This window comes from Strix uralensis, chromosome 3 (genome assembly GCF_047716275.1).
Source record: "Strix uralensis isolate ZFMK-TIS-50842 chromosome 3, bStrUra1, whole genome shotgun sequence".
In the NCBI taxonomy this organism is placed as follows: domain Eukaryota; kingdom Metazoa; phylum Chordata; class Aves; order Strigiformes; family Strigidae; genus Strix; species Strix uralensis.
This window is the reverse complement of record NC_133974.1, coordinates 116,054,750-116,081,606: the sequence shown is the minus strand read 5'-3', so window position 1 is coordinate 116,081,606 and position 26,857 is coordinate 116,054,750. Positions and strand designations below refer to the sequence as shown.

Sequence of the window (26,857 nt, the reverse complement as noted above, 5' to 3'; positions counted from 1 at the left end):
AAGGGTATCTAGACTTCAGCTAGGTATCATTCATAAAAATACTGAAGGACTGGGATAGAACAAAGGTAAATACAACCACCTCCGATATCCCCTATAAATATGTAACCCATTTTCAAGGCTAATTCGTGTAATGAGATCAAACACTCACTTCTGTGCCCGCTGTACAGTCAGCCAAGGGACGTTCTCCAATAGTTCTGGGCTCTTCTGGCTTGTTTTTATGCTGTGGGATCCTGACAAAACAGGTAGCTTAGAATAGCTTTTCCCCAAGAACTTTCCCAGGCAGATTGATCTTAACAAAGACGACTTGGTTTTAATTTTTATTTTTAAAATTTTTTTAAAGAATTCCATTTGCAGATACTTAGAGAAGTTGCAGTAACTCAAAGAAACAAGCTATCCACACTTATCCAGAAAATTAAGCATCTCAAGCACACTGTCCAAACAGGAAAGTTGCGCAACTCCACAGAGAAGCGACTACAGCTTTCTCATGCCACTTCCACACAGCTGCTAGTGATTGTATTCAAGCCAGTCCTGATACTGCAAATAAAGTCACAGCAAAATTACATGGAATAGAATCAATCCTATATTTAATTCTTAATAAAATGAACTCAGCTGTTACTTTTTTCCTCCTTACCTGCTGTTCTCTTTTTCATTCTCATCTTCAAAGATAGAAAATGCAGGCATGACAGGAGCAAGAACATTAGTTTTCAGACTTCCATCAGGCTCTTAAAAATAAAAGATAACCAATATCATCTTCACTCAATGAAGATTATAAAATTTTCACACCTAACCAGACAACTGATGTTCATGGCTGCATCCAGCTAGACCAGGAGCATTCTCAGAACTGCCACTCAAACCACCTTTCCTGTAAGCTCTTGGAAATGGGGAAGATTTTCCCATCTCAAAGCTGGCCAGGAATACAGAAGCCTTCTTGATTGCCTCTGTCCAGTTGTGAAAAATCCCTGCGCTTGCTGTTGTAAACCACTGCTACTGCCTGGTTTTCAGACAATTTTAACTTACAATAAGCTGGCGATTCAGGTACTCACACCCAGCCTGCAAAATGTTTTAGAAAAAAAGCTTTGCTCATATAATGTACCAGCTGTGCCCTTTTCAAAGTTAGGGTTTAAATACCAGAGAAGTCTCTACAGAGAAGCAACATATTTAACACAGACATTAATAGGCCTGCTAACAGTAAAGTGCTTCTGCTGTTCTCAAATGTGCATCAAAAGCCTGTCAGTAAATTAAATTCATTATCAGGGAAGTGGCAGCTTCTTCACACCTTATCAAACAACTACTTACCTCAACATTATGAGCACTGGTGGAAGGGGTAAACAGGAAATAAAGGAGTGAAATATCATGAACGGAAAAAATTAGTACTTACCACTTTTTCTGCAAAAGACTTCAAATTGCTCCTCGCTTTCCTCAAGAGTAGATGGCTCAGGCAAGATGGGCGTTTGAAACATATCCATGAGAAATCCTAAAAAAAAAGAAATTAAACCCACAAGAATATCACCCCTAGTAAAAGAAATGTTATTTCATTGTGTATAGTCAAATTAAATGCCAATTATTATCATTTATCAAATACCAATAACCAATTACCCCTTCACATTGCATTTGAACACTCCAGACAACTGAACAAACACAGAATATCTGACTTGGCCAACACATACTTGTTGGCAGCATGGCCTTTTAATTTTTTTTCCTCTTCGAGATGAGATTTCAAGTTCTCCTAAAGGAGCAAATTCTCCTTTATCTTCTGAGATATTTGGAAAACTAATGAATATCACGAGCTTTTTTTTTTTTTCTTTTTATAGGTATATATTCAGCTGCAGCAGTTTGCTACACGTTAGTGGTTAACAGGCTTACTATCAAAAACAGAAGAACATGGCAGAAGAGTACAAGAGTAATATAGCATCAGGATACTACTACTCCACATCCGACATCAGAAATACAATTACAATTTCCCTTTTAGGATTTTGAAAAAGCAACGTTTAGAATTGACAATGTCTGTTAAATATCAAAGGCCTTTTGCATAAGTCGCTCTTGTCTCAGCTGTGGGGGAAGCTCAACATCAATCAGTTGACTTATTAGCTTCCTAACATTCATCCATATTTATCTGTCATAGGTCTTCATCTCAGAAACAGGAGTCTCTGACAGTACTGGCAAGACAGCTCTGAGAACATGCTGCCCAACGATGCCTGGCAGGTGTATCACCAGTGACTAACAGTTTACAGGATGCAGCTGCTGGGATGTTATTAAATCACCTATTTCTGGTCAAAAGCTTTGGGTCATCCAGACAATTGCGAAAGAAAAGCACCAATTTAATTTTATTTTCCTCTTTGATTGAATGGTGCATGTGCCCATCATAGATAGCCTCCTTGTATATTCAGCTCCACTAAAATTACCGGGTGAGATCACATTGACTCCAGTGGAACTTGCATGTTATTCCAGTTGCTTACCCAATGCTTCCTTCGTATGAACTGTAGGTGAAGGTTGCACTTTGAATGGTGTTGCCTGTGTTGCTCCTCCCAGTGAGGTGTTTGGGGTAGCTTGAGAAGCATTTCCAGAAGCAAAGGAAGAATTTCCAACTCTAGATGCTAGAAAAGAGAACAGCGAGATCATTTCTGAAGTAGCCTGGGATTGTTTATTAACATTTCAGTAGCTAGCAAAATGTTAGTAAGAGAAGTAAACAAGGTGAGTAGCAGAATGAGAGCCCAGAATTTTTGGGAGATATTTTGGCCTGTTCAGAGATCTGCTTGGCAGATTCCCAAGGGAGACTGCCCTGAAAGGCAAGAGGGACCTTGGACAGCTGGGTGGCCTCCGAGGACTCCATCTTCAATTCCCAGGAATAATCCGTTCTGACACAAAGTCAAGCAGGCAGGAAGCCAGCAAGGACAGACAGTGAATTTCTGATCGAGCTCAAACAAAAATGAATTGCACTGAAGGTGGAAACAGGGACTGGCTCCATGGAAGGGAATATACAGACAGTGCTCAAGCATGCAGGGATGGAGTTAAAGTCAAAAAGCTTAGCTAGGCTTTGAATTAGTAGCCACATCCTATTGATACCCAGCAGAAACAGTCATACCAGTAGCGCCAGTCTCCATCAAAACTGGGCTCATTACCTTCTTTCACATCCACAGAAGTAGTTAGTCTAGTGGATCTCTTGTTAGGGTGCCTTCAAAGGAAAGATTAAGAACGTTAGCTTGAAATAAAAACTGTTATTTAAATTCCAGCTTCAGTTCAGGACTTAGCAGTACTGCACTCTAAGCAGTAAGGAGGCCTTTCCCAGTCTAGAACAAAGGAAACAGCCCAGACAGACAGCAACTACAGAGTGTATTTTTTTCCCCTCATGAATTTTAGTCACACAAAGGAAGCAAGCGAGAGATCCTTCAGAATATTATTACAGACTGTTCCCCAGGAAGTTTCTCATACAGTTGCCAATAGGTATAATACCCAAAAGGCAGCAGAGTCCTTTAAAAAGGTTAAAATGCAGGCATGAAATCCAACATTGGATACAGTTTGCCTCCAAGTAACTCCATGAGTGAATGACAACTGGTCCCATTTCCTCTTGTTGGCCAAGCCTAGCCTTTGCTTACCTAGGTTTCTCCCTCTGCCCCCCAATTTTGTTTTCTGTATTAGCTAAGTTACACAAGCAAGAGGGAGAAGATAAATACAAGCACTTTTTTTCTTCTCTGGAGACCTTTTTGGCCAAGACGTAACATAGGGGATCTGCATGGACTAAGCATATCCTGTTGTTTATTTCAGGCATGCCAGGGACAGCAAAGCTGAATTACTTCAGTTACACACTGAATTTCCTCTTAGTTATTATAACTAAAACACAGGGTTAAAGGAATTAAAAACTGAAATAAGGACTGTAAGTTTGATCTATGTTTAAATATTGGTTTCCACAGGCTACTTCAGATTACTTTTTCTTTCAGAAGAGGAAGAGCCTTTTTTTTAGTTAATTCTCAGCAGAAGTGTAGATACTGACGACTGCACAATTTGCAGAGCAAGAATTAGCCTGTTTATACGTACTGTTCTCCAGCGCTCCAATTAAGAGCTGAGTCAGGTTGTGGCTGTTCCTGAGCTGAAACATGATTGAATGGAGGGTGTAACAAACTGTTCTGGAGTTCTCCAAGCTCTAGCTGAGTTTTGACTGCATCCTTCTTATACGTTGCTTCCCACAGGGAGGTTGATATCTTCTGGCAGCCGAGGGGTTTCACTGACTGCAGTGTAAGAGCAGCGGATGATAAAGTACTTGATTGAGGCTGGTCTGGCACCAGACCTTGGGTGTTTTGCAGATCTGAGTTTTGACAAGATGCCATCCAGTTCTGCTGTGGAGCTGCACTGGGTGCCACATGTGGATGCACCTTTAGAGATGAGAAATGCTATTTTACACTCAAACACCCCCACACAAGTATAGCCATTGCCATTTTCCCTTTTATTTCTGCATAACTAGAACAGTTTTTCATGCATAAGAGAACTTTCATATGCAACTACACCTAAATTGCAGAGAAGCAAAAATGAACTTTTGGGGTTAACAATTAAAATATATGTTATCAAGTATTTAAAGTTATGCCAGGTGTCTATACTAGTCAGGTATTGCAGCCTGAACTTCCAGATTTGGTTACGACCTACTCTGGTTACTGTCTAAAGCATGGTTAAATTTTGTAAGTTCATGAAGACTGCTCCTGTTGATCACAGTACATACATACCACTGTCTTATTTGGTTCAGCTGATGTTGTAGATGCTGGTTCCAGTCTAGTTTCCTCCAGGCTTTTGGTGAGCTGGGTGAGCTGTTCCAGCTTCTGCTGCAGGGCTTGCAGTTCAAGGACAGCTGACTCTTTTTTCCTTATGGAATCTCTCTCTTCTTCTTCTAAGGATTAAACAATGATACTAAGTGAGACAGTTAATCAGAATCCAAATGAGTTTCTCAACACAGACATTACAAGCTGCTGGAATTTAAAATGTACATATATATAGTCTGTGCAACTGCAGAACAACACTCAGATCTAGAGGTGTAAGTTTGCAAGAGGCAGATATTTCCCACATGACCCACTGTACCTAACCTCTCAGTCCTGACCCCTCAGAGGAGGGCTACACACACTATCTCAGTGCTGGCCTAGCAACCAGCAGCAGCCCTAAGGCTTTTAGCAGTTAGTTCATGGGCTAGCCTACCTCTCATCTGGTGTGAGCGTGGTGCCAGGCTCAACCACTTGTTTTAAAAATGCATTAGCGTCTTCCCTCCTACTGAATCTCTCTCTTTTCCCCCGACTACAATTTATCCATTTCTTCCTTTACCAAATGAGATAATTACTTCTTTTGTCCAGCAACATCCCCCAGCAACTTTTCTTCTCCCTTCCTATAAAAGGTCAGATACACAACTAACTCACTTCTGAGCAGCTGCTCTATTTCCACTCAGTGGTTTTGCTTCTCCAAGACTTGTCTATTTGAAAGATCACCTACTTTTTCTCCAAAATGTCATCAATTCAGCAAATAAAGGTATTACCTCGAATTACAAACTTTGCCTTTTCTATGCCTTGAGACCATCCCAGCTACAAGCACACCATCGCTGACTATACAAGGGGCATCCCACATCTACACTGGCCAAAGAAGGCCAAGCAAAGAGAGTGTCAACTCTTCACTGCAAGATGGTTTTGACTGACTCGGGCCGAGGACAAAGTGTGGCGTCATACATAACCTACAACAGTTTAAAGCATGCTCTGCGCTCTCTGATTACAGCCTACTGATAGGACCCCAAGATACTCTCAAACTTGAATTACAGGTGGCAGAGCGCTGCAGCTAGAACTCTCATCAGAGTAACTAGTACTGCCAAGAGCTGCTCACACTTTCCTCCTGTTTCCTCAGAAGAAACACCACTGTTTATAAAAATCGGTTTGAAAAGACAAACCCAAGGGATGAGCTTAAACAGTAAATATTGATGTCAGTCATTTGGCATGTTACCCAATGTTTCCAAGCTCACCCCACCCCGTTTCTGTACAGGGATGCTAACTTGGACTTTGAGAAAGTTTTCATGCTTCAGTAGAGAGGTTAAAAAGAAATGAACGCAGCCAAGTACTAGTTTTCCAAGAATATGAGAATGTTTCTGAAATAGCTAGATGGAAAGAAAAGAATACCCCATTCTTGCTGTCTTCTGAGGCGCTCATATTTCTTGAAGTATCTCTTGGCTCTTAGCTCCTCAAATGAAAGTTCAGAACCTTCACATACGAGCAGGTTTTTATCATACATTGCAACCTGCTCACATTCAATTACAGTAGATGACGACTTAGGATGAACTTCAGATTTGGAGATGTACGTAATGTACTTTCTGTGAGGAAAAACAAGAGGAAGCTCTATTCAAGTTTATTTGATTTATTCTGGGAGTGTGTTAATTCTCCCACAGTGTGACTTTAAAAAAACCCAGACACTTACACTTCTTCTCTTCTACCAGAAGAACAGGATTGAATACCAGCAGAATCAGGACCCTAAAGCAGGGCAGGAGAAATAAAAAAATTCCGATATTATAGTTAACCACCCATTTTGACAAGACCAGCAACTGGGAAGCCCCTAATATTTAATTCTGATTGAAGAGATGACAATTCAGACCATGAGAATGGAAAGAGAGCTCTACAGGTCATCAGAGCCTGAGGAAGTTCATCCCGAAGAATCATCCTGTTCACTGTAATCTCCGAGAGCTTTTGGAAGATGAAAAAGATCCCAGAGAACTAAGTAAGACAGGTGTAGTTCTGGAAATTGCAGTCCAGAAGGACACTGGAACTAGTCAAACAGATAGTTTCTATTCTAAAAACCAGGAATGTTAAGTTACAGATCACTTAGGTTTGTTAAGAACAGATTGGGTGGCCCCATCCAGTTTCTTTCTTTAACAAGCTATCCAACCTCAGGGCTACAGAACAGGCAGCAGACATAGTCAGTTTTAAGCTCTATTCCATCATCCAAGATATCTTTCCATATTTGCAGGCAATACCAAACTGAAAGAGCCATGAGCACTTCAGAAAACAGGACCAAGTTGAGAAAGGTTACATCGGTTTCCCACCTGCAGTCTTTAATGTCACCCTCCGTTCACCTTTTATCTGGCTGGACCAGACTGTGACGAATTGTTACTAGCTTTGTCAAACCTCAAAAGACTGAGAGTGCTGCATTCTGGTACTTAGCTGATTTACAACAAGTATGGTTTCTTTTTTTGGTTGTTTTATTGTGGGGAAGGAGGTGAAGGGAGATAATTACAGGGTGACGGGATTTGGACTGTGAAGTAAACTTAAGATCTCCATGAAGTATAAGAAGAACCTCAGCTGGAAGTTGTTAGAGCCTGACCTGGCAACCTACAGGGGGGCTAATGAACTGTGACAGTCATCTAGTTATTGCCCATTTCAACAGACCGACTTCTGTAAAAAGCCACCATCCCACCGAGGACCAGCCTGGAAATTTCTCTTCTGCCTCTGGCATTACCTTTTATACATTCTTAAAGAGGGTATTTAAGAAGTAACTTGAATTTCATCAAAATGCAGTGTAGGCAATTTCTAAGAAGCATGACTGGCACAAAATCTATTGATCTTCTTATTCCTCCAAAGAATGCTAACCAGCTGGACGGATCACACTCTCTCTGTGATTCTGGAAATGCGTTGAGTGACTAAAAACTGGGTCCTGATGCTTCCTAATTGAGATATTTCTGTGAAGATGTGATGCTTACAATATAAAAACATCAGTAACATTTTTGAGATACACCAGATACACAGAATATTTTATCTTTCTTACTCAGCCAAGCTCATCAATCTAAACTTTATGTGAGGGCTCCACATTTTCCTGACAATGTCTAAATTGCTTATTAATAGTCATTTACCTGATTTTTGCAAGTGTACACTGGGTCATTAAGATTTGAAACACCTTTTCGAGGAACCATTTGATTTGCAGCATGCGAAGTTTGAAGCGGTTTTAGAACAGCAGCACCTGGGACAGATAATATAGGTTTGCATTAATGAACAGAAATAATTTTCTCATTTATGAATTTCTATTAACTTTAAACATTGGAAAACTAATACCTAGTTTTGAATATACTCCCCTTAAGAATTTTAAATATGGCCAGGAAAACAGGAAAAACCCAGGTTCTACAGGAAACTTATTTTCTTCAGTGACAAAACTCACTGATCGAGGTACAAGATTCACCTAATTGAGCTACAGCTCACAGGCAGATATCTTTAGCCTCACCTTGCAAAGGAGTGTTCCGAGGATCATAATTCTGCAGCCAGCTAAATTGTAAGAGATGTCAGTTATTATCATTAAGTGATCTGTCCCTCATTCCTCCCCACCCCCCAGGAACCTTTGATTTCCTTGTATGGTCATCATATTATGAAACGTAACACTAAAAAACTCATGTTAGTTACAGGACACTTATTACTGTATATGGACATATCCTGTTAGCGTCACATTCGCAGAAATAAAAAAAGCCTGCGATAGGCAGGAGTATATGGAAATTGGGCTCTTGTTTTATCATCACCAGAGGGAACACATAGCATCATGATAAGCACCAGCTCTAGGGCTTCCAACAGCTAAATGCTAAACTCCAGTTCAGCTGCGTGTTAAGCAGAAGAAACTGGATAGATGTATTATTGTCAACATATCCCCAAGGTGGACAAAAAAAATCCAGCTTGGATCAGGAAACTGATGTCTGATTTCACTGCAGTTCCAGCTATAGCCACAAACCAAAATCAAAGAGGATCCAAGTCAGTCTACAGCTGAAGTATGCATTCACCTGGAAGTGTCAACAGAAACACAGCCAGCTCCAGGTTGAGCTACAGCCAAGTAACACCCTCTGGAAAGCATACAGATGTCCCTGACTTGAAAAGCCAGGTGTCATTAGCATGGCCAGCTTGCTTGAGCTTCCAAATAATGAAGCTCACACATAGTATTTCCAAAGGAGGCTGCCTGAAGCAGGCCATGCTACGCATCTTTACAGTTTGGATGTACTTAACAGACACTAGACAGGAAATGAATCGATTAAGGGATTTTCTTTTTGGGTCCTACTTCACTGAAGACACACTGGTACAGTTTTTCTCAACACACCCTCCAAAACATCCAATAAACACTGAACAGCAAAGTATTAGGCTTATACCTACCCTTAACAAAAATAATCATTGGTCCACCTCTGCTATAACACAAGGCATAGGCACACAAGAAAAAAAATTAACTGTATGATATCTGGATAACTCAACAAGTAAAAGATGTGTCAGAATTACCAATACAGCTGTTGCAAGCTCTCTCGTGGCTGTGCCTGGTTGTGAAGCCCTTTTTGAAGGACAGCTCCTGCACACTGCACATTGTCTTCATGCACAAGCTGTTGAGCCCAAGCAACATAGAAGCTGGACACCTTTGCACCAATTCCCCGTCCATACAGGTAGTCAAAATACTGGCAAGGAGAAGTGATCAACTCTGCCTGCATAAGATAAAGATGCATAAGCACTTTCAAAAACATCCAAGAGAGTTGCAGGCAAAAAACCCAATAACATTTTCTTGGGTATCATCATAGGAAAGCATTATTTTCTAAAGATAAAACCAGGTGGTAGATAAGATACCCCTCACAAGCTAAACATCTTAATAACACAGCTTTAAAAAAATATGCTGCCCTTCAGCAAGACTGAAAAGTTCTGAGAGCTCCTAGAGAGCGCAATACATCTGAATTGCATGCCCCACCCCTGAGGGCTCCTTTTCATCCCACAACTCTTTGAAGTCACAGAACTGCAGAATGTGGGACAACTTTAATTTTTTTAGGATATCTTAATTCCCCAAAAAGCATGTACCTACCAGCTTAATGCAGTAGTTCACAAATCTTGAATCTTGGTGGTACCTCTTGTCACTTAAGAACGTCTTCACAAGCTGCTCCAGGAGACTGGGCAAGCGGTTTTGTTTTTCTTGAAGGGGAAGACATCCTTCTACCCACTGCACATACCTGGAACACACTCAAGCAAGTTATAACCCTGCCGAGCGTCAGAAGCAACGCCAAAAGCCGAGCCACGGGCGCGCTGACCTGTCCCATGGCTCCAGGGGGTCCGTCCCTTGGTAGTTCCGTATCTGAGCCTCGTAGCTCCTGCAAGGTGAAAAGCAGGTCAGGCTGGGCCAAGGAGGAAACACCCGGCGAGGAGCCAACCGCTCCCCGCCCGAGGCGCTAACACCCCACAGCTCCGGCGGGCCAGCCGCACCGGGGCAAAGGCCAAGGCCTGCGCCCATCCCTCACCCTGCGCGCCCCAGCCCCCCTACAGCACCTGCCCCGCTGTCCTAAGGCGGCCCCCAGAGCAGGCCCAGGTGGCCCCGGCGCCCTCCCCGCACACAGTGACCCGGCGCGGGGTCTCCGCTCACCTCACGGCCGCCTCCATGATCCGCGCACCTCAACGGCCGCCGCCGATTCAAACTCGCCGCGCAGGCGCGCCACCGCCCCACGCCGCCTTCCCATTGGCTGCGCCCCCCGCCAGTCCCGCCCGCGGGCCGCGCTTGTCCTCATGCCATTGGCTGGGCGAGGCCAGCCGGGAGGCCGTGCCGGACTTCCAAAGCCCAGCCCGGGCTTGGCCTAGCCGGGCACGGTAATACAGAGAAATGATTACTTGTTTTAAGACTTATTTACTTATAGAAAACTGCTTAGCAACTTATTTACTTACTTCTATCAAGTTATAGTATTATAGTTTTTTTTAATATTACTAATAATCCTGCTTGCCCAGACTGTTCTGTGGAATTTTACCAAGGACTACTGTGTCCATCAAAACAAAGCAGTTTACTGTGAAAATCTACCAAGAACTGCAGTGTTCAGCAAAATATCATGTTTTTGTCCTTGAGGAACAGGTGTGCTCTAACTAGTTGGGCCTCAGTAATGAGTAAAGGTAGCCATATACGGATTGTAGAAGTTTCATTGGTTCCCTTAAATAAGATAGGATGAGTAAACTGGCTGAAAAAACATTTTTGTTGTTCAAGAAATTGGCTAAGAGAATCTGTGCATGCTCCAGGGAAAAACAAGGTGAGAAAGACTACGAGCCTTCCTCCCAAAGATCCCCGAAGACGAGCACCAGGAGGCAATGCGCAGGTGCAAAGATAACAAACTGTTGACATCAGCCTTTCGAACTAACCCAGCCTTACTCATGCATATGTATATTTGTGTCATGTAATCCAATGAATATGTATATCCACACTCTCTAAGTTTTTGGTAAAATGTGTGGTGGGTGTGCAAACTTTGTGGAGAAATCCCCTTGCACCCCGGCCGGAGTAAACATACCTGCTTTATAACTCTATTTGAGTTATAGAGTCTGTTTTCTGCAAATCAACGGGAGGCGGAGGAGAATCAACCTATAAAATAACAAGTTCAGATTTGCATAGGACAGATCCGGACAGCACAATTCACTGCACCTTGGTCTTGCTGAGCAAAACTTGTTCTCTGCATGTCAAAATAAACAGGGGAGTGAGGAGGAGCCCCCAGCCCTCTCCCTGGCGTTATTTGCCCAGGTTCCACAGGGCTCCATGCCTGTCAGCAACCCACAACGTTGAGGAGATGATGCAACACACCCCACCCCCTCCCATCATTAACTCTGGGACAACTGGTCATTTTTTTTGACTGCTGAATTTAATGTACTAAGGAACTGTTTAATTCAGCTTACATTGGTCCATATATGCATATAAAAGTGCAGTAATACAAGATTCCAGTTACAAGAAGTAGGCATTTCATAACATACTGACTATGGCACCACTACTCAACAGGCACAGTCTGCTACGCCAACTCTCCCTCTGCTTTCCTGTGAGAGTATTTCCAGTTTCAACATTTATATGAGACTTTACATGAGATAAAGCTCCTTTAAATGACGAAGCTGTTTCCGACGTCAGCTGCCCCTTCCACTGTGTAATCTGGGCCCAGGGGTATAAGTGCAGTGGCTGAAGGCGGCCAGCCAGGGAAAATACTCCAGACCCAGGCAGCCGAGAGTTAGCTCCTTGTCGTTGACTGTGGCGGATTGCTCCTGTTATGCAGCACTCTCAGAAGTCACATTACTGGGTATAGCAGCAGTAGGGGACAAGTTTGAGAACTCTTCAACTGAAGGGCCTTCGTCCTCAAGGGGTATCTCTGCCTCAAACATACGCTGGAGCAGAGAGTCAACTGTCCTGTACCCTGCAGGTGGCCAAAAAAAAAAAAAAAAAACAACCCCAAACAATCACTGTAAGCATCCATTCTACTCTTCAGCAGAAGTTAGGTAGTGGCTACCTTAAGGCAACTCTTACTCAAAGGCTGCTCCTCATGTTTTACACTAAACAGGCAAGAAAACAAATGCCCCAAATAATGTTCCCTGGTATTTTACCCCATATACTTTTAAGCGCTGTGAGTGCTTGTAAAGGGTAAGACCATTATTTTAATGTTTTAAGCGCTTCCATTCCCAGATTTATGATCCCAATCAGCTGCTATGCCAAGAAGCATGAGCTCGGCAAATGGCTAAGGTACAGCAAGAAAGCCATCAGGAGAAAAAAAAAGTTATCAAGCTAGAGGAAAGGAGCATATAGTCACCCTGTGATCCAAGCCAGGAGGAATGCACAGTGCATATAGGCAGGAGAAAAGATGACAGACTTCTTGACAACAGCAGGACCTCAGCCACCAAGGCAATGTCTTCACAGACTGGCTACTGAAGACAAGCGTGCACAGAAGATGAGGTAGAAGAGAGGAAAAGAAGCTGCCACAGAAGTGAAAAGAAACAGCAAACATTAGTGTGTCCACAGTTCTCTCAAAACCTCCAGCTGGGTTTTAGCTGCTTTTATAGCCCAAAGGAAGTAGAAGTGCTTGGAAGCTTCCCCAAGGAGGCCACGATCAGGGACAGTTCAGAGCCATGGCCTCTTCAACAAAACACTGGGCACACTGTAGGGCTGCACTTACGTTTGGAGGCAATTTTAAACACCAGCCCTTTAGACTGTGGCTTTGTTCCACCTTCCCCCTCGAGGTCATGCTCAGCACTCTCCATGTTATCAAGGAGATGTTCATCCTGGAGCTCATCCCTACACAAAAAGGACTAGAAGTTACCCTGGGGAGAACTCATCCTACCCCAGGGGCCCACAGGTACCCAGCAGGATTTTCTTGGGCAGGACAAGCACCAGTCATGTTGTTAAGTCTCCAGCATCAATCCTGTCCTCTGGGCAACAGCCTGGGGCTGGAAGAGTTCAGCAAGGCAGCTGCAAGGCCTACATGAGTAGCCTTCTGCTAACATCCAGACCAAGCCTATATGGTCATGACAGATTAGCAAGAACTTTGTGACAAGAAAGAGGAGTCTCAGCTCACACCTCAGGACAGAGGGTGGCTTTTTCCTCCAGTCCCACAGCCCTCATCAAATGTTCCACGCCAGCCACATCCAGCACTACCCTTTTGGGGGGCTTACTCTTGAACTCCCATTCCCAGCTCCTGGATTTTCTGTTCAATGGCTGTTTCTACTTCACTCTTCTCAAGGGAGTACTCCACAAAGAAAGCTTCCAAAATGAACGACACAAAGATACTGAAAGAAATGAGCAGAATTACATAACAGCATTTCCTTACTGGCATCCCCCCCGCTTTTGGGCATCAACTACTCTCTCAGTATTCCCAGACTCGTTCCCTAGCACTCCAAACCCTCCTGTGCTGGAGGTGGGGAGCTCTAAGTCAGAGAAGCACTCAGTGGAGGTAAGAATAGATGCAGCAGATTCCTCTACAACACATGTCCTGGCTGTAAGAGTCACACCATGTGAGACCCCAGGACCACCAGCAGAGCCGTGGTTGGAGGGAAGAGGGGGCTCTGCCCCCTAAGTGAAAACCAAAACTTACTTGACAATAATTATCACCATCACAATGTGGAAGGCAATGAAATACAGCTTCGCAGGCTGAACCGTCACATTGGCAAATCCATTGGCAAAAAATACAGCGGGAGTTAAGGACAAGAGCACTAAAGGAGGACAACATCTTGCTGTGGAGCGGTGCTAGAGGAGGAACCAGATAATACTCCCCAGCAATGACCATCTGAACAAAACCCCCTGCAAGGACCATTTCTCTGTTGTCTGGCACTACACGCATGGGTGTGTGCAATACAAGGGGAAGAACAGAGTCGGGGAAGAGCATGGATCACCAAGCTCTAGTTTGGACCTTCCATCACAAAGGATATCATGCCACTGATTGACTACAGTGAGCTCCATCAGGACGATGAAGGATGAGGCAAAGTTGTTGAAGTTGTTCTTGCAGTATTTCGCACGGGCAAACAGAGAATCCTTGAGAGCTGTATTTCCGCATTCCAGGGAATGAGGAGCGTTCGAGTTTGCAGGGAAGAACTGGATTTTCCCATGGAATAACTCCATGCCAATAATAGCAAATACACAGTACACAACCTGGGAAGAGAAACCCCGTCGCCTGCTTCTCCAGTGAGCAGCAAACTCCATGGCAAGTTCAGAGTTCCAACAAGTTTTCCAGCTTTTACAGACATAGCAAGCTGCTGAGGAGCAGCATAGAGTCCAAGAGACCCAAGCCACTCAAGAGCAGGAATAATAAGCCAAGAACTCCAGCCCAAATACATGAAGTATTCTCAAATCATAACAGAAGCTATTTTTAGGACGTTATTTGAGAAACAGGTTTCTCATTCAGCTTCTTGCCCAAACCATAGTTTGATTCCTTACAGTGTGAAGCCCAGACTGCACAGAACATCCTCACTGCCCTGTGGAGCAAAAAGAGATGTCCTGACCTGGCAACTAGCAGGAACCCAACCCTCTGCACACATTTACATGTGCAGTGACCAAGAATCAAATGGACACTTACAGTTTCAAAGGCCCGCCATTCAGAGATTTGCATTTATCCTTTTGGAAACAGCATGAGCGCAAGACTTAAGACACATTCCTGTAAAACTGGAGTGCTTTAAGCTAAGATACAAGGATTTCTTACCAGAGTCAGCCCACCAAATGTCAACATTGTTGGTACGATGTTTATCAGTGTGTTCATGATGACCCGGAACCTACAGCAAATGATTCATGGCAACACCTGCTGTGGGGAGGCTCTTTTAAAGCCCATGCTTGCTTATCATCACATTCCACCCAGCATGTGCTCCCCACATGTCCTTATTTATTAGTAAGCCTCCAGAGAGGCTGCAGCAACTGGGCTCATCCCAGGCACACTGGGACAAGGCCTTGGGATGCTTTGTCAAGTGACTATGGTCAGTCTAAAGCAGCCATGCAGAGCAGCTCAAGGCACTGACTCAGCCAGCCTCTGACACAGCCTGTGCCCCACCCCCAAAACCACACAACCCTATCCCATTCTCTTCATTACCTTTGAATGCTGTCAACAATCCTTATTAGCCTGAGGACCCTTAAGATAAAGACAATGTCCAGAATCTGTTGGCTGTTGTACTTCGTGGCTGAGAAAGGAAAAAAGATTTTTTTATTTGTTATGAAAAATAAGCATAGATGCAAAGCATGTTCCTACATTTGTTATGATTATGTCCTTGGTAAACACTATTTGCAACAGGTAGCTATAAAAAAAAAAGGGAGATTGGGTTAGTTCTTAGAAACCCTATAGAAAATTCATTGTCTTGTCAAAAAGCCTCCCAAGCCCAAGGTGATGGGGCAAAAGACAATTCAAGACCACCAAGTTTCCCAGATGCATGCAGACTGCTTAAGCTGCACTTACTCGATCTCAGGGTGGTATTGAGTATTGTTGCAGTCAAGGCAGCAAAGATGATGAGAGTATCAAACCTAGCACAAGGGAAGGCAGTGCTGTTAGATTTGTGGCGACAGAGAATGAGCACTTAAGCTGCCACACGACATAAAAGCAGTGACCCCCTCTTCCTTACATCTGTGCCAGACAGCCCTGCACCATCTCAAACTATTTGCAGGGTGGGAAGATGGGAAAGCTTTGTTTAGCAAAACGCTTTCCCCTGCCCAGCCACTATCTTCACATGCTGCAGAGGCACTTTTGACTGAGATAGCAGAGCAGGGCAGAGAACAGTAGTCTCTGTCAGAGTCAGGTTAGGCCAGGAAAGAGCACATTGTCCTCTGATGCATACAATCAATTTAATTACATCCTGACAAATGAGTTAAGTGGCCCATCTCTACAAAAGACCTTCTGTTCTTGAGGAGCTAAACACAAAGATCTTGCCACACTTCACACCACCCTTAAACGTTTATCCCACTCACCAGTTCCAGAACTGATTTTTGCCAAAGAACGCCCTTGGTTCGTAAGTGTACACTTTCAGGAGTATCTCAATTATATACAAAGCAAGGAAGACCCACTCTGCATAAGAAATATAAGGGGTTTCCTCATCCAGAGCAATGAAGATGGCGTTTATTAGAATGATCACATCGTAAGTCCAAACAAATCCCCTGCAGGAAGAAAAAGAAAAATCAGTTTGCCACTCCCAAGGTGGTAAAAGTTGCACAGTTATTTCAGGAGTCCTTTGCCTCCTGTCAAACACTGCCATTTAGGAAACTACCTTTACCCATCAGTTGTCCCCAAACCTGAGAGTTTAGAAAAGTTACTGCAGAGTTTAGTTTTGCCCTTGAAGTCCAACAAAAAGTAGAGCGCAAGCCTTCAAGGTACACCATTGCCAATGCTCCCAGTGTTAAGAGACTGACTGCAACTAAGTTTTCAACAAGACAAGCAGCATTTCTCAAGCAGAAAGACTGGACGAGTGAAACAGAAGACTATACAGAATTGGGAGGGGTGACTGGTACACCAGATGGGTGTCCTGGAGCCAAGAGGGACCTGGACAAGCTGGAAAGTGGGCAGAGAGGAACCCCACCATGTTCAAAGGGAAATGCAAAGTCCTGCTCCTAGGGAGGAATAACCTCAGGCACCAGTGCAGGCTGGGGGTGAACCGCAGAGGGTCTAGTGGGGGGTCTTGGTTGACAAGTTGAACGTGAGCCAGCAATGCACCCTGGTGGCAAAGGAGGCCAACAGCATCCTGGCCTACGCTAGGAAGAGTGTTGTGACAGCTCCACGGAAGGGATTTTCCCCATCTACTCAGTACTGGTGAGGCCACATTTAGAGTACTGTGTCCACAACTGGGCTCCCCAGTATAAGAGACATGAATATACTGGAGCGAGTGCAGCAAAGGGTCACAAAACTGATTAAAGGATAGGACAGTCTAATAGATTACATGTGGAGAGCACTGGGATTGTTCAGCCTGAGAGGGAAGAGGGTCAGGGGGCTCTCAATATGTATAAATACCTCATGGGAAGGTGTACAGAAGACGGAGCCAGACTCTTCTCAGTGGTATCCAGTGAAAGCACAAGAGGCAAGGGGCACAAGTTGAAATACAAGATTTTCCATTTAAACAAAAAAGCTTGCCTTTTTTTTTTTTAACCCAAGGGTTAAAAAACCCACTGGAGCAGATTGCAGAAACGTTATGGAGTCTCCATCCTTGGAAATACTCAAAACCCAACTGGATATAGCCCCGAGTAGCCTACGCTAGCTCACTCTGCTTTGAGTGAGGGGGTTACACTAGGCCATCTCTAGAAGTTTCTTCCAATTTCAGTGATTTTGCAATTCTGGGAAGACTCAGATGTCAAACAGAGCACTAGTAGCTCATAGTACCAACTTGGTAAGACCCGGTGAAGCAGCACAACGCAGCTTTGCAGCAAAGACTGCTGAGGTAAGATCACCTTTAAGTGAAGCATCTAGACTAGTCCTTCAAGGCAGGCCATAAAGCACTTCTTGCTTTCAGTAAAAACTATTTACACTCAGCACCTATAGAAGATCTGAACGAGTGGGACTGAAAGAGGTATGGACTTGACAATAGCCAAGTCTAGTTTCTCCACACTACTGAAGGTAGGCCAAGAGCACAGCTGATCCACAGACCAGTTTTTAAAAACAGAAGCCCCAATGTTTGCTTAGATGCAGTCTGCACTTTCCAGCATGACACCCAGATGAGCATTTGCTTGCAACACCGCTGCTCTGCAGCCCTTTGAACGTTAAGAGCAGCTTGCTCCAGCAGCAGAGGCTTACCTGTGCCTAACCATGCTGCGCAGGAACCGACTCACTGCTGATTTGTATACACCAGGCACCCATTGCCCCAGTGGATGGCTGCGTATTTTCAGGGTAATCACCTGGATGTTGAGGAGATCTGCCAGTTGTACAAAGGACTTCTTGTCTACAGTAGGGGAGAGCACTACACATCAGTTTGCTGTCATTAAAAAACAAGACAGCGTCCAGCAAATGCAAACCTATATGCACACTAGCTGCAGCAGTGTGGACTCAATATCTGTTTGCTGCAGCAGGCAAAGCACATGCCCAGAGTGGTGTCCACCACAAAACAGGCTGATCTCAGTACTCAAGCAGCTCCTCTTGCTCCATTCCTGGGACACTGGCTCAAGCTACAGGCCAACAACCAGCACAAACCTTTAATGATCAGGATGGGCATGATCTAGCATGAGGAGACTGACGCATCTCTCCTGATATCCTGTCTCCAGCAGGAGCACAGCGAAAGGCTCCAGAGGACTGTGTGGGAAGCCACATTGCTTGGAGGAATCTGGTAACAAGGGAGGCTTTCCTTGTCCTGTGCTGTGAACAGGAGGTCCCATTCTCCATGGCAAGCTTGGCCTGATGTCAAATGGCCATGAAGAGCTGCCCACAGTGTACATGACACAGGCTACAGCACAGGCAGAAAGAACCACCTTTCAGGACTTAAGCAATCTGAAGGAAGCAGAAAGAGGGGCCTGGAGTCCCTCTGGGTCCATTACAGACCACAAGTCCCAGTGCCAAAACCCTTGAAGCATCAGGCTCATGACCCCAGGCTCCTCCCCAATCCCTCGAGCATAGCAGTGCCCCACTACTCACCTATGAAACCCTTCTGCTCATCATCCGAGATGCGTAGCAGCAGCTCTCGGTGGGAGTTGCTGATATCAGGAGCCACCAGCTTGACAAGCTGCTTCCACTGGGCCTCTCTAACCACAAACTGTGCTCCTTCCTCTTCCTTCAGGATGTTGAAGGCCTCTATCATCTTGCAGTGCTTCATGTAAGCAAGCTTACGGATCTCATTCTAGAAAGAGTATTGTGATTCAGCCAGCTTCAGTCACCATTCCTCTTTTTTTTTTTTTAAAAAGAAAGTCTTATTTCATGGCACAGAGATGCAAGACTCAGAGGAACACACTTGGAGTACATTAGACAAGAAGTACGGCACAGTCAGTGGGGGTGATGAGCAGTGCTATTTAACAGGCAACTGTGGACCCTCTGCACAGCACTCTGGAAGGATCAATGGATTTCTTGCTGCTGGGAGATGCATTGAAAAACCGGAAGAAAAGACAATGGATAGTGTCTAACAGGAAGGAGACAACAAAGATCACAGGATCTGCATGTCCACAGGTCACAGAAGCAAAGAGGATGCGTCCACACATGCTTCCCATGCGTAAGTGAATACTGCTGAGATCAGGGGTGGAGATCCTCCTCTGCACACAATTACAAGCAGGCTAAAGAATCTTATACCCTTGGGAGACCAGCCTCTGGGAAAACCTAGCAACTTGATTACTGAGAAAATGTCAGTCCCCTCATGGGATCACCCAGAATTTCCAGCTCTCACCCTTTGATCACAAGTACCAAACTGCACCTACTCAGCTTGGCTAGGAGCAGCAAGAGTTCTGATTCACTCACACCTCCATTTACATTTCCTTTGCTCCAAGAGCATATGCAGTGGCAGATAGTGTGCTGTGTGCTCATAGCCAACTCAAATCAGTCTCCTGCATAGACACAGCATTTCTGAGTAGGACTAAGGCTCTTACAGCAATAACACAGAGACATCTGTTGCAACTTCTTGGGCCCACAGCACTGTAGAATGTTTCATTGTTAAATGCTAAAATCAGAACTCACAACAATTCCCATGATATGAAAGGTGGACCTGTGCTTGTTATTTGCAGTGCAACAAAGGCAAGAAGCTGAACCCCCTTCTCCAGAAGCAGATGCTTTCCAAGGGAAAGCCAGATATTTCATTACAAGGTTATATCAAACAGCAGGCAGTCACCAATCACAATTCGCTCCTCCAAACATTACCTTCAGGTGTTTTTTGTAGTTGTTGTACACAACAGCCAGGAAGAGAGACATGAAGATATAAGTGTTGACGATGACAAAGGCAATGAAAAACAGGGCATACCATGAGCTGAAGTCAAATGCCGGCATCCTAGAGAAGGGGAGAGAGGTTGCTACTTTCTAGGCAGACAAACAGGGACATAAAAGAAGCCACAAGAAAACAGTCTTCCAGACAGATATCTAAGTACTGCTTTGGATAGCCAGATAAAGCTTGCCAGGTAACACCCAAGCTAAAACCCATGCATTAGTTCAGTTAGAGAACAGTTGACTTCCACTAGGTTTTCATCCTAGTTTATCAGGCTCTGACTGAAGGGATGCAGAAGAGAAAGCACAGAGATTAAGCTTCTGTCAGCATGGCTAAGTTTAAGTGCAGAGTCTTGAAGTGATGTCTCAGTCATAAGGTGGTTATTGGCTCCACAGACCCTGACTGCACACAGACCTCCTCTTCCACTTACTCTAGGAGGACTAGCAGCATTTTTCAGTCTAAATGCCCAGGGTCCCTGTAACATCCCAGTTCTGTTCAGTACATCTCCAGTGCGCAAACGAGTGTGCCATTCCTCCCTACCCCCCATCTTTGATACCTTCACAGTACAAATCGAAATGGGAATCCAGTTAGAATAAATGAGGATGGAAAGCCCAACCCTCACATAAGTTTAACACAGCTGTACAAATTAAAAGGAGTTGGCATAGAAAGACTTGCACATACTACAAAAGACACCTGATCACTGCAGCACATACTTCCTTTTCACAAAAGGGTTTTAATTAAAGACTGTGTATGTTTGTCCCTCCAGTTTAAGCCTTCATCAGCTACTGGGTCATTTGGAAAGCAGTATTTTCATTGCATCTTTTCTAAAAGCCTTCCTAACCTCAGATTGTGGTTCAGAGCCATTTATAAAACAGATGGCTGAGAATTCATGAAACCCCTGCAGGCTGGAAAAGTAAAAGCCCTGTTGCTGCCCTGAAATACCTTCTTGTGCAAAACACAGTATTGTTCTAACCAGAGATCTGGCCACTAGGAGCAGGACACCAGCATTCACAACAGAAAGACTGCAAGCTCAGCATACATACATAACATCCGGGCTGTTTGCTGTCGTCACCAGCACATAGAGGTCAAAGACAATTTCTAAGTAGTTTTTGAAATACGGCAAGCCTTCTGCTGTCTGGAGATTCCTAAGAGGAAAAGGACAATCTGAAGTTAAGCAGAGATCACATGTCCCACCACAGGAACTGCACATATCAGCAATGCTTGTATTCACTAGTAATTGTTTGGAGTCGCCAGATTCCCTCCTGCCTGGAAGTATCACACACATTCTTCCCACCCAGCTCTGAGCAAAAGAAGTATTCACACCTCTCACCAAACAGCTTCAAGGCCATGAGGGAGAACATGAGAAGGCTAAACATGAAGAGCAAGAAGACGTAGGTGATCTCTGGCAGTGTGTTGCGGATGCTGCGGAAGGCTCTCCGAATCTGCCAGGGAGAAGGAAAGTGTTTAGAGGCAAGATGGTACCCATTCTTCCCCTCACCATCCTATCTGGATCAAACACCTACACATGGACAGGCAAGCAAAGTGGGACACTCTTTTGTCACCTGACAGGAGAGATTCTGACCCAGATGTGCCAGCTGCTCTGCTAAAACCCATTCAAGAGTACCAGGCCTTTCCTTCTCATTCCCCAGAGGAGATGCTAGAAGGACAAACCCTATTTACATGCCATCATGAACTCAGCTAGCCAAGGGACAGAGGGCCCTGTGGCACTGCTGAGATGCTCTTGCTGCAGGGGGCTCATCATGGACAGAAGCCCATCGCTTCAGGCCACAAAACACATGCTCTGAGTTCAACTGCTCCCTCCCCCAGGCCTCCACACCAGTCATTTATTCATTTGTAAGTTGGGACCAAAATGGTCTTGAGCAGCAGGGCAAAGATCTGCCCGTGACTAGAGGCATCAGAGTCCAAATCACCCATCTAGACTGCAAGTCCAGTTTCTGAGAACAGCATGACACTTGTGCTTGTTTGCCTAGGAGACCTCCAGAAATAAGTAACCTGGGCCCTGACCCAGGAAGAAACAGTCTTCTCATCTGCGGTGCTGCTCACATTCACATCTCCTGAAGACAGCATCTGACTCTGCTTGCAAACGGAGGCTGCTCTTCCACACAGGCTGGACTAAGCACAGCCCATGGGCTGACCTTACAAGAAACGTTCTTCCTTCTCCATGCAGTCTTACACTTTAAGCACCATCTTCCCTAAAATCATCACAGCATCGTGTTTGCTGAGAAGCTCTAGTTCCAGCCCCAAGCACGCTTAGGGCTCTGTACAGCAGTAACGCAGCCCATAGGTACAGGGAGAAGCCTTTCAGTACTTTGTGCACAGCCCAGGCAGCACCAGTGCAAACATACTCTTTCCTCCAATTCTTACTTTAGGCTACTTCTGAGAGAAGCCTTCATTCACAGGAACCTAAATGATGCCATTTCTGCACAAAAACCTTTCTACTAAATCCCCTGCTTCTCAAAAAGCAGCAAGTTGTCCAAAAATAGGACCCCGCACCAGGGGTACATCCCACCAGACCTCTTCCCTACCTGGCGACTCTCCGCAAAGTTGATCAGAAAGATGGGCCTCACAATTCTTGACCATCGAATGCTCCTCACATCATACATCCTGAGGACCCCATATATGGCCAAGTCTGTTAGGGATAACTGTAGAAGAAAGAAGGAAAATTCCCAGAAGCAATGTTGGAAATGGGTCTAGATGGTGATGACAATAGGGTTGCCCAACACAAGACAGATGCCCACACGACAGGTTTGTGAGGACAGGCCCAACTGTTGGTTGATCTGGCCACAGCTCTTGTAGAGCCCTTGTACATCAGGCCTGTGTTACCAGGAAAGCAATAGGAAGAAAAAGGCCACCTCTACACTGTCTAATTCAACTTTGGGGGCTTCCCTAGGCCTAACTCACCAGGATTGCAACCATGATGCAGATATTCTTGGTATCCTTCCAGAATACGTTGCGAAGGGTGACTTTTGCAAAATGTGTCAGTCGGCCAAAGAACACCACAAGGCACAACACCTCAACCACAGAGGTGACCTGCAGAGAGAGAAGGGGCCCAAGTCAGGACAACCAAGAGCAGCACTAACCTTCTTCGCACTGATGAGTATGTTCAGGTTGGGGTACAGGCAAAGGAAAACCAGAGGCAGTATAAAAGTTTTTCCAGTGGGTTTTGCTGTCAGCCGTTTTACAGGCTCGCATATCTGGTGTTAAGCAATAGTTTCAGGCTGCCTTTTGTGAAATTCCCTGCCACAGGCAGGTCAAAGCCAGTAAATTTGTATTTGCTTAGGATTCAAGGAGCACATCTCTCTCAAACACACTAGTGCAGGACAAATAAAGGCTACAGAAAAATCAGTTCTAAGGACAAGTCTCCACTTCTGCTTTCAGGCATGAAGACTGGACTTGGGTCATATAGAAGGCTAGAATTGTTCTCCAAGATGCAGAAAAGCAACGTGTCTTTGTCCACAGTCACATCAGCCATTGCTGACAGCCATGATGGCTCCCATATCTAGCTCCTATGCCCCTTTTTTGTTCCCATTTCAGGAGACCAAAGATATCAACAGAAATATCAGCATCATTTATCTCTTGACAACTAGTTTCAAGCAAGAAACCCTTGCTTGCTCTACCAAGCAACACAATGATAGTTGCATTTCTGCTTCTATACCGAAAACTTACCAGGAAGGGGAGCGGATACACAGCAGGTTCTTCAAACACCGCAAGGGAGAGGTTGAGAAAGATGAAGAAGTAGGTGGCTGTTCGCATAATCCAGTGGTTATAGAGATAATAAAGCCTGTAGAAAGAGGGCAGCGGCACCATAAATCAAGGCTTCAGTGCACATACCCATGTGCTCACCAAATGCATCTTGAAATAACAGCACATGCTGTCCCAGACAGCCACAAAGGAATGGCAAGAGCAGCACAATTTTTGCTAGCCAGGGATTTGGCAATTTGTTTCCTTGTCCTTCCTTATAGTCTTAGAGCTGATAGATGCTACACTCCCTTCCCAGGAGTAAAAAACCCAGGAAGGTGGAACACAGGCATTCTTCAGTTCAGTTTAAGACTGCAACATACAGATTTGGTAAAGCTGCTTCCTTTTTTTGTAATTACCTTGCTCCTTAATTTGAGTGCAAACTTCTGCTAAGATGAGGTATCCACATGACACACAAACTAAATCTGATTAGTTATCTAACACCCTTTCTTTGCAGGTTAAAAAGCAAAGAAATAAGAAAAGCCACCAGAGAACAGTATGGAGTTGCACAGTAAGCTTTTTTTTTTTAATACAGAGCTTCAGCAGTATTCTGTCCCCATAGGCAGCAAAACCTCTGGTGAATGCTAGCAATAACCATGAACACATCCAGCTCCAAGCCTCCCACAGGAGGTTTCACACAGTGGCATGCAACAGTGGCTCCTCTGGGGAGATGTGGAGCAGATCTGCAGAGCATATGGTTTCTCTGCCAATAAAAAAAGCTGCCAACATTGCCAAACAGTCATTTCATCTGCCCAATAACCACCTGCATAAAGGCTACGGGGCAGGTGACATGATATTATACCCTTAATAACACCATCAAGACATGGCCACTTAAAACCTGCTCATTTCTACTGTTTACACTGAGCATGCTTGGGCAGGACAAGATTATATGCACAGAGTCTGTTTTTCCAAAGCAGACAGGCATTACAGCTACACAACACAACAGCATACATCTGCTCAAATCCTTTGTAACAAACATACCTAGCCACACTTGTGTCTCCAAGGTACCCCAAAAACTTTATTAGCTAAGACATGAGAACTAAGTAAAAGGGAAGGGTTTTGTGGGGAGGGCTACAGGAGTCATTAATGCTCACACACTGCTTTGTGGGCAGCCCTGTATTACTGTTCCCTTCTACACTAGCCACCTTCTCTTAAGTTTTACATGAAGAAACAGTTTGCCTAAAGCAGTCCAAGCCTGAGGGAAACATCACCTCTCTGAAGTTGCTTGGCCTCTTACCATCAGCTAAAAGTGAAGAGAGTCACTGTTGCAGGCAAAACAGTCTTAAGTGAAATTCCTCAAGTTATCACCAATTAACGTAAGCTTTTAATTACTCCCCTAGCAGCTACCACCCATTCTGAAATACATCTGAGCAAACGCACCATCCGCTCTATCAATTAGTTGAAGTTTTGGTGGGCAGTGGGTTGGTGTCACCCGCTGCCACACCAGCTGGCAATGCTTGTGTCCACCTGGCACAGGGCTGTTCTCCCACCCAGGCCAACCACGTAGCCCCCTGCTACCCAAACCCTGCCACTTACACCCAGCACAGCCACACTCCAGCACGCCCTGCTCTCCAAACTCCTCATTCCCACAGAGCGCTGCAGCTTCAGTCTTGAAAAATTTAAATTTTTTTGCTCTAGGAAAAAGCAAGTTTTTGTTTCTTTTTCCAGATGCACTAAGCCCCATTCAACATACACGTTTCAGCTTAAATCCAGTTCTGTGCATCCCAGCCATCCCACCTCCTCAGCACACGGTGGACCCGAGGTCCCCAGCCGTTTTTAGCTGTTGCTCTTTGGACACAGTTGCGGTTGGTTCTCCCCATCCCAGCTCGAGTGCCCCGCACGCTGCCTTCAAAACCAGCACGGAGCCCTGCTCCAAGGGAATGGCAGGGGTGTTTGTGGGGACACTGACCCCCTTACCTGACTGCCTCCGGGGAGGTCTTAAAAGGAATGTTTCTGTTGTACTGCGCATCGGAGACAAACGCTGCTGCCAGCAGCAGATCCTGCGGAAAGGGGAAAAGCACAGACAGTAGGTGGTGGAGCCTGAAACAAATTAAGGCAAACGCTCAAAGGAGACCCCTTTCACCCCAGGGCGCGCTATAGAGGCGAGAAGCGGCCCAAGGGATACGGCAGCCTCCCGCGCCCCGCTCCTGCTTGCGGGGACCCATCCTCCTGCCGCGGGTTCCCCCAGACCTGCGAAGCCGCCTCCGCCATGGCGCTGGCAGACGCGGCACCTCCCCCGCCCCACTGCCTTTAACGGGGCCCGGCCCGGCCCCGCCGGAAGGGGGGGGGGGGGGGGGGGCGGTGCCGAGCCGGAGCGGCGCGGGGATGGGGCTGGAGGCGCTGCGGCCGCGGGTCGTTCGCTGGGCGCTGCTGGGCGCTTTCGCGGCCGGGGTGCTGGTGGGCTGGCAGGCCGCCCGCGCCCGCCGCCGCTTCCTCCGCTGGCGCCAGCGCCGCCTCCAGCGCCGCCTCGCCGCCGCCCAGGAGCAGCTAGAGGCGGCCTGAAGCCCGGGAGAGGCCTCGGAGCTGCCCCGCAGCCGGCCTCCCCTCCCTGCCCTCGCCACCGCTTTGGGAAGGTCGACGCGAGCCTCCGGTTGTCTCCTCCTGCAGCTTCCCCTCGGCGCGGCAGAAGCGGATTCGCCCTGTGCTGCTGTCAGAGCTGGTGGAAACGGCGTTGGAGCCCCCCTGGCAAAGGACAGCATCCGTGGGATACCGAGGGCTCTCCTTTGTTCTTTGGATGACAAGATCCCAAGCTGCAATCGGACTAACCTCACAAAATCCTGAGGATACAGGAACAACGACACCAAATGTATTTCCCTGTTTCACAGGGTTGTCTGTATTTGTCTCGCTCTAAGTCTACATATGCTGCTCTGCCCTTGCCAGGAAGTGCTACCAATGCATTAAACTATCAAAAATCATGACATGATGTTCCTAGATGTGCTTATTTCTTGGATAAGTGAAAACATACCTTGCAGGCGCTTGTAACAAGTGACAAATCTCTTTATGAAAAGTATACATGAAAAAAA

At 45.5% G+C, this 26,857-nt stretch overlaps 2 protein-coding genes across 2 annotated transcripts in view; one reads left to right on the top strand and one right to left on the bottom strand.

The window, feature by feature from the left end:
- BUB1 (BUB1 mitotic checkpoint serine/threonine kinase) overlaps positions 1–26,118 on the bottom strand; it is a 32,949-nt gene extending 6,831 nt beyond the window's left edge. The window contains exons 1-31 of the mRNA XM_074864049.1: positions 26,025–26,118; positions 25,752–25,834; positions 23,763–23,877; positions 22,998–23,126; positions 22,622–22,738; positions 21,399–21,517; positions 21,119–21,220; positions 20,015–20,141; positions 18,809–19,010; positions 17,978–18,122; positions 16,168–16,353; positions 15,662–15,726; positions 15,302–15,389; positions 14,921–14,990; positions 14,154–14,373; positions 13,820–13,910; positions 13,401–13,514; positions 10,037–10,096; positions 9,814–9,958; positions 9,249–9,445; positions 8,221–8,261; positions 7,856–7,962; positions 6,430–6,482; positions 6,135–6,325; positions 4,713–4,873; positions 4,033–4,367; positions 3,120–3,172; positions 2,457–2,594; positions 1,379–1,474; positions 632–722; positions 149–230 (exon numbers count right to left, since the gene is read on the bottom strand). Coding sequence (XP_074720150.1) covers positions 149–230; positions 632–722; positions 1,379–1,474; positions 2,457–2,594; positions 3,120–3,172; positions 4,033–4,367; positions 4,713–4,873; positions 6,135–6,325; positions 6,430–6,482; positions 7,856–7,962; positions 8,221–8,261; positions 9,249–9,445; positions 9,814–9,958; positions 10,037–10,096; positions 13,401–13,514; positions 13,820–13,910; positions 14,154–14,373; positions 14,921–14,990; positions 15,302–15,389; positions 15,662–15,726; positions 16,168–16,353; positions 17,978–18,122; positions 18,809–19,010; positions 20,015–20,141; positions 21,119–21,220; positions 21,399–21,517; positions 22,622–22,738; positions 22,998–23,126; positions 23,763–23,877; positions 25,752–25,834; positions 26,025–26,045 — 3,744 coding nt within the window. The 5' untranslated portion in view covers positions 26,046–26,118. The remainder of the gene's footprint in view (positions 1–148; positions 231–631; positions 723–1,378; positions 1,475–2,456; positions 2,595–3,119; positions 3,173–4,032; positions 4,368–4,712; positions 4,874–6,134; positions 6,326–6,429; positions 6,483–7,855; positions 7,963–8,220; positions 8,262–9,248; positions 9,446–9,813; positions 9,959–10,036; positions 10,097–13,400; positions 13,515–13,819; positions 13,911–14,153; positions 14,374–14,920; positions 14,991–15,301; positions 15,390–15,661; positions 15,727–16,167; positions 16,354–17,977; positions 18,123–18,808; positions 19,011–20,014; positions 20,142–21,118; positions 21,221–21,398; positions 21,518–22,621; positions 22,739–22,997; positions 23,127–23,762; positions 23,878–25,751; positions 25,835–26,024) is intronic.
- MTLN (mitoregulin) lies at positions 26,070–26,752 on the top strand. Its single transcript, XM_074864048.1, has one exon. It carries the CDS (start codon positions 26,160–26,162, stop codon positions 26,334–26,336), a length of 177 nt encoding a protein of 58 aa, XP_074720149.1. The 5' UTR covers positions 26,070–26,159; the 3' UTR covers positions 26,337–26,752.
- Positions 26,753–26,857: the final 105 nt, after the last annotated feature.